Source organism: Drosophila bipectinata, chromosome XR (assembly GCF_030179905.1).
Source record: "Drosophila bipectinata strain 14024-0381.07 chromosome XR, DbipHiC1v2, whole genome shotgun sequence".
NCBI classification, from domain to species: Eukaryota; Metazoa; Arthropoda; class Insecta; order Diptera; family Drosophilidae; genus Drosophila; species Drosophila bipectinata.
Genome location: NC_091735.1, coordinates 15387883 through 15394989, shown reverse-complemented (window position 1 = coordinate 15394989; position 7107 = coordinate 15387883). Strand labels below are relative to the sequence as shown.

Below are 7107 nucleotides of genomic sequence, written 5' to 3'. Positions count from 1 at the left end.
GTGAAGGGTTCTCTCATATTGGTGTGATTGACTGGTGTTTGAGCTGGAATGCATAACATTTTTATTAGTGGCATGTTTGCTGTTTTCAAGCCGCTATTTATTCCTAAGTTGCAGCTGAAATTTATGTAAGTGATTTTTAGCAGGGTTTCGCACATGTAAACTTTGAAAGGGTATATAAGCAGAGTTATTAAATTTTATCTTTATGCCCAACTTAGGATTCGTCAGAGAGGTGTTATCTTTATTAAGATAAGGTTGAAAATCAGGTGATATAACTGTCCTACGACCACTAGGAGAATGCTGTTGACCCCTGATTTCTTCCCGGATAAAATCCTGTTCTTGTTGTAATGGATTCTGAAGTAGCTGGCTGTGATTTTGCTGACAACTGTCGTAGTAACTAGGTGGAGGATTGATCCTAACCTGGGATTGGTGTGTCTCCACTTGACCGTTGATAGCTGGATGTACTCGGTAGGCAAAAATTCGAGATTTGGCTTCTTTGAACGCAATGCAACCTTTATAACTGGCAACATGACCAAGACCACATTTGGCACATTTTGGATTAGCAATTTTAGTATTCGCACAATCCGTAGAAGGATGGTTACCAGCACACTCGAGGCAGACTAAATACCGACGGCAGAAATTTTTAGAATGCCAAAACGGTGGCATCTGTGACACATAGCTGGTTCCATTCTTCGTAACTGCCGTTCCTTGTAACCCGCTGGTTATCAAGCATGGTAACAGATAGAATCCTGTCATTTGAATTATCCAGAGGAGTGACTATAGTCAATATTGTCTGGCAAGGGCATCCGGCGACGTGATTTGGTCCGCTCAAACGCACGACAAAATGTCGTTGGTAGTGATTGGTGACATTGAGATTATGGACTGGAGTGCCGGTGCTGGGGTAAGGAGTGACTGGAGACAGGATAGGCTTGCAAGGGCAAGGTGAAGTGGATTTTAGGCTTGCGATCCAAATCATCGTCAGAGGAGTAGCTGCGGTCGAGTTGGGCTGGCAAGGGCTCCCGGCGAGGTTGCCTAACCAACTCAAGCATACGACGAGATGACATTGGCGGTAGTTGGGGTCGTCGAATAGATGGACTGGCGTCACGGCTTTGAGGCGAGGAGTAACTTGAGTCAGGCTGAGCTAGTAAGGGTGCTCGACGAAGTGGCTTCGGTTGCTCAAGCGCACGGCGAGATGTCGTTGGAGGAGACTGGCATCGTCGAGAGGATGGGCTGGAGTAATGACGCTGGGGCGAGAAGTTGGTAAGTCCTTGGGAGTTATTACGGGGAGCATCTCACGCATAGCCAAGTAATTTTCCTTAGCTTCCTGTAATATTTTGCAGCCCTTATAACTGGCGACGTGCTAACCGCCACAGTTGGCACATTTGGGTGTGGAAGTCCTTGGAAGAGTACAGTAATTCCCGGCAGCAATAATTCTTTGTATGCCCAAATCGCTAGCATCGGTGGCACATCGTTGGCTCGTCCCGTGGCCTTTGGCGTTCAATAGTAATATGGCTATTGCCAAGTCTTTTAATTGAGAGGAAAGTGCCGACTCGTTCCAGGTCAAATAGTGTTGTTTCTTTTTATACCCTTGCAGGGGGTAATTTTGTCAAAAAGTGTGCAACGCAGTGAAGGAGTCATCTCCGACCCCATAAAGTATATACATATATTCTTGATCAGAATCACTTCCTTGTTGATATGAGTTGATATGAGCATGATATGATATGAGCAGACTAGTGGAAACAATTCGAATCTGTCGTCAAACCTGCGAAACAACCATGCAGAAATTTTCGCAAAATGCACGCAAAAGAAGGTATGTATGTTGGAATATGTGTGTATGTGTGTGTATGTGGGTCTATATCAGTGGTGGGCAAACTCTCATTTTACATAGCACGCGAGTATAGGGTAGGAAATTCTGCCGCAGCGCTGCCGGCACACTGACAGTGTGAGCATTCTCAATTTTTTTTAGAAGCTCTCTCATTTGCTCTCATTTTGACTCATTTGACAGCCCAAACTTAAAAATCAAAATGTTTCCACTGAGAAAAATTGGGTTGAAAAAAGAAAAATCGTTCAGAAATTGGGTTGGAAAAAGTTTTCTTCATAGAGAATATAGATAGGAAAGCGTGGTTTTTCATTTGTTTAAGAAATGTTGCTAGAAAAGATGTCTTTGAAATAAAATACACTATTTTAGTTCCAATTCAAACTTTTGAAAAGCGAAAAATGAAATAAAAAAATACGTTTTTTTTCGCTCAGTGAATTCTCTGCTCTCATTGTTTTTCTCTGCTTTGCACACACTCAAATTTTAAACATGGGTTAGTTTTGCTTACCACTGGTCTATATACCCTTCAGTACCAAAATTCCTTACCCCGACGTTTCCTGGCGACATGTTCGAAAAACAAAAACAAATTGCATGGGCTTCGTTTACTCAAGTCCGAAACGAAAGAGGAAACGAAACTTCTACCTGCTTTCGGTTTTCGACGATGATTCTCGAAGCTTCGACGTCATATATTCGATGATTCTCGAAGCTTCTACGTCATATTTTCGGAGCATTTTCGGATTCTTCAGTGAATCCCTTGTGAATCCCACCTTCCTCAACGATTCCTCAGAGAATACCCCAGGGATTCCTTGGTGTATTTCCTCAACGATTCCTCAGAGTATACCTCGGGGATTCCCTGGGGTATTTCATCAACGATTCCTCAGTGTATACCTCAGGGATTCCCTGGGGTATTTTGTTCGAAATGCTCTTCGAATACCTGCAGGAATCCTGCAGTATTCCTTGAGTTGTTCGAATTCCTCGATGTGAGGAACTCTTCTATGGAAATTCCTTGATGGTTTGTATGAAACATACCTAGAGGATTCCTCGGGGTATGTACTAGCAATACTAGTACCTAGACGATTCCTTAAGGAATCCATGAGGTATGGTACTGAAAGGTATAAATGAAACATTCCAATTAAAATTGAAGTTTAACATGTGGTTTACATTTGTTTTAATTTTTAGCTGTCATCGAACTTGGAAAAAGTACTAACCAAAAGTGAATATTTTAAGAATGCTGCAGCCTTTAAAGGTGAGTGCCTTTAAAACCGCTTGTCCTTTAGGACATAAAACGAAGAAAAGAGCGAGTGGCGTTCATTACTTTAACTTACTTCAATTTTTTTTAGAAAATGGATATAAGACAAAAGGAAATCAATGAAGCATTAGTTTACATGATCTCTAAGGACAACATGCCAGTCCGATGTGTTGAAAAAGAGGGCCTCAGAGGAGTTCTCAAAAAGTGTGTGCACTTTAAAATGCCTTGCAGATCCACGGCAAGTATTTAAAAAATTTATTTTTTTTGTGTAGACCTTCATAAGTATATATGTACATATTCTTGTTTAGATAACAACAATGATTGAAGAAAAATACAACCAGTGCGTTGGGGCTGTGTTGGAAATGCTTAGCAACGTAAATGACGTGGCGTTTACCTGCGACGCCGTGACCATACCCAACTCAACTCGCTCGTTCCTGACCATCACGGCGCATTTCATCGAAAAAGAGTCGCTGAATTCAATCTGCCTTGCAACGTCAAGAATGGATCAGGAATGTTGAAATATAATATTTCGTATTTTAAATGTGTTTTGTTGTCAATTGTGTGTCGTTTTTGTCTGTTTTCGTTTTTTGTCAATATGTCATTTGTTTTTTATTTATTAAGCATGACTCTTAAATCGTAATATTTCCGATTCCAATTTAGTCGCATACTAGTGATTATTTAAACTCTTTGTTGCAAGAGGAGTGCGCCGAATTCAACATAGACAAAATTAAGTGAACAACTCTAACGACAGACAGCGCAAGCAACATGAAGTGCGCTGCCAAACTGTTTCTAGGATCAAACAAACATGTGCCGTGTTTCGCCCACATGTTAAACCTTGTAGTTGACGAAACGATCAAGGAAATATTTTCATTTTCCACTATCGTGGACAAAAGAAAAAGGGTGGTCATGCATTTTAAGCATAGTCCGGCTATGATGGACCAACTACGAAAGGCCCAAACGGATGAGGGAACTCCCGAGAGAAAAACCAAGACCCTCATACAAAATGTGGACACTAGGTGGAACTCATGCCTGGATATGATGGAGTCGTTTTTAGGCTTAACGAATAAGGTGGCTCTTATTTTGCTACAAAAATCGGAACGTGTCAAAGGACTCCCAGAAATGCTCAATGTGGCAGAGCTAACAATATGTCGAGACGTATGTAGTCCCCTTCAACCATTTAAAAAAGCAACTGACCAAATAAGTGGTGAAAATTACACAACTGTAAGTTTGGTAATTCCGCTTATTTCACTGCTATCAGACAAAATTAAAAATCTGCAAATGGAGACGAAGGAAGGCAAACGAGCCAAGGAGGCGCTCATCAGAATTTCTGAAAGGAGGTTTCAGGCGTTACAAAACAATGCTATTTTGGTTAAATCCACCTGTAAGGCCTTAGATTTAAAAAAAATGTATTTGGCGCCTTTAGCGGTAAAGGATGCCGTTGTTGATCTCACAAATAAAATCAATAAGTTTACTGTTGAGGGAAGGGTATGTCATAAGGATACAATTCTATTTACTTGAATAACTAATTGACTAATCAGTAAAACCCATAGGTTTAATATTATAACATTTAAAATTTTGCTAATAATAATTTAAACACTTACTTGAATATATAGTAAATAAATTATTTAAATTCTTACAGATTTCCGATGTTACAAAACCGGATGAATGTTTCGGCGATTTTATAAGCTCGCACAATCACTCAATCCAAAAAGAGTTTTAGCAGTGTGTCAGAGCACAATAAGGAGCTGAAATTGTACATCAGTTTGCATCAAGCTGCGTGGGAAACCAACCCATTGGATATATGGAAATCCCATAAAGCGACCATGCCATGCCTTTATAAGGTGGCCCTTAAATGGTTAATAACCCCGGGTAGCTCGGTGCCGTCGGAGCGGCTGGCATCGGCTATAAAATGTGTTGTGTGCGACGCGAGGAGCAGAATGACGGACACACACATAAAGCAAAGGGTATTCTTAAAATCCCTAAATTCAAAACATTGGGTTTAATTTTTTATGCCATAAAATATAAGTTAAGTTTATACAAAATATAAAAATATAATAAAATAATCATTTAGGAAACATGTCTTTTTAGTTAGAGAATCAACAGTTAGGGTAATCCCCTAATTTAGCAGAAAAACAATTTATTCAAAAAATATCAAATATATCAAACACATCGATATTTCCCAGTGATATTTTAAGCATGATACAATTATATAAGGTAGTCCATTCCACTGACATATCGTTCGGGTTTGCTCACTTAATTTCAAACTGTCAAACTGAAAGGTGATTTTGTTTTCATAACTTTAACCCTTAAGTGGCCAAGAAAAAAATGACTTTTTGCTATTATTGTCGCAAGAACGTGCTAGGCGTAAAGTTTGTGCATGTTCCAAAGTTCATTGAAAAAAGAGCTTTGTGGGAGCAGTCTTTGGGCTGTACCTTTATTGAGAGCTCTCAAATTTGCGATACGCATTTCAGTGCTTCACAGTGGAAGTCGTTATCAGGCGCAGGGCAGCCACTGAAAAGAAGACGACTTAATTCGACTGAAAAAATAAAACAACTTGAACTCATATTTTTACATATTGTTAAGGACACTTTTCAAATAACTACAAATTTAAAACACACATTGTTAAACGCCGCTGAGCAGGTCGATATAAGTGTAAACATAAAAAATTTTATTTTAAGATACGCATACACTTTAGAATTAAGAACTTAAACAAAAGATTGGCTGTCCAAAAACAAAAACAAAGAATAATGTCAAACTCTAAACTTATTAAAATAAAATTATAAACACTACAACTCTTGTCATAACTAAGAAAAACTTTTAGCCCCATGCTCCGTGTAAGGGTTAATCAAAGTACTGTATAGCCGTTTCACTCGCACTATTCAACGCTTACTATGTTAAAATAAAAATAATGCAGTTAAGTCAACGAATGGACTACCTTATATAATTGTATCATGATTTTAAGTATTATCATCAAATTTTTTGATAAAAAAAATATCATCGATACGATATTTTTTTTTTAATATTTGACAAACCTACTGTCTGTCCGTCTGACTGTCTTTTTCCACGCTAACAAGTCTCTCAGTTTTAAAGCTATCGACCTGAAACTTTCAAATTCAAATTTGACACGAGAATTTTTTTTGACAGAACATTACGACATGCCAAATTTCATAAGGATCGGCCGATTATATCCTATAGCTGCCATACAACTGAACGATCGGAAATGACCCAACTTTCGTGTTGGAGATAGAAAGCTGGAATTTAGTAAAGATTCTATTTTTGGTCAGTTAATCTGACCTACCAAATTTCATAACGATCGGTCGACTGTATCTTATAGCTGCCATATAACTGAACGATCGGAAATGGTTTTTGGTAGAAATTCCAACTTTTGTATTGTTGAAGATAGAAGTTTGGGACTTTTTTAGATTTTGTATTATAATAAATTGGGTAATATTATCATATTCTCATAAGGATCGGCAAACTATATCCGATGTTTGCGATATATATCCGGTTTTAACTGCAAGGGTATATCAACTGCGGCTCCGCCCGAAGTTAGCTCTCCTTTCTTGTTGCTTATAATTTTTTATTGGTTTGGTAGAAATTAAACATTTTTTTTTCAATTCATATCTTGGTATTACAAACTTAAAAAAAAAAAAAGAAAAAAAATAATTCATTAAAATATAAAAATATACGATTTTAATTGATTTTCAGGCTTTGGCTTAAGTATTTTGACGAATGGTTTTAAATAATGTAACAAAAAATATATTATGAAAAGTCCTTAAAATATAATTTGGATTTATAAAATATATAATCCCCTTTAGTTTGAACAACTTTTTGAAGTCGATTTGGAACTGAGTCCACTAAAGCTTTGAGGGTATCCGTGGGCACATCGTTCCAAAGGGAAGTAACCTCGTGAATTGTTTTTTCTTTGCTTTTATGCAAAGAAGCAATTTGCTTCCGCTTTATGAGGGACCACACGTTTTCAATAACATTCAAGTTTGGACTTTGTGGTGGCCAGTCGAGAGTATTGACACTAACATCCTGTAAA

The 7107-nt window shown here is 38.1% G+C and overlaps 1 protein-coding gene across 1 annotated transcript; it reads left to right on the top strand.

Moving 5' to 3' along the window:
* The first annotated feature begins 423 nt into the window (after positions 1-423).
* On the top strand, positions 424-3620 carry LOC138925562 (uncharacterized). Its single transcript, XM_070276329.1, has 5 exons — positions 424-1257; positions 1318-1807; positions 2993-3059; positions 3154-3300; positions 3371-3620. The coding sequence occupies exons 3-5, from the start codon at positions 3042-3044 to the stop codon at positions 3578-3580; spliced, it is 375 nt and encodes a 124-aa protein (XP_070132430.1). The 5' UTR covers positions 424-1257; positions 1318-1807; positions 2993-3041; the 3' UTR covers positions 3581-3620.
* The last annotated feature ends 3487 nt before the right edge of the window (positions 3621-7107 follow it).

Excerpts from the sequence above, each read along its gene's own strand:
- LOC138925562 (XM_070276329.1), top strand. Across the intron at positions 3,301-3,370 it reads AAATGCCTTGCAGATCCACG|ATAACAACAATGATTGAAGA; the intron begins GCAAGTATTTAA and ends ATTCTTGTTTAG.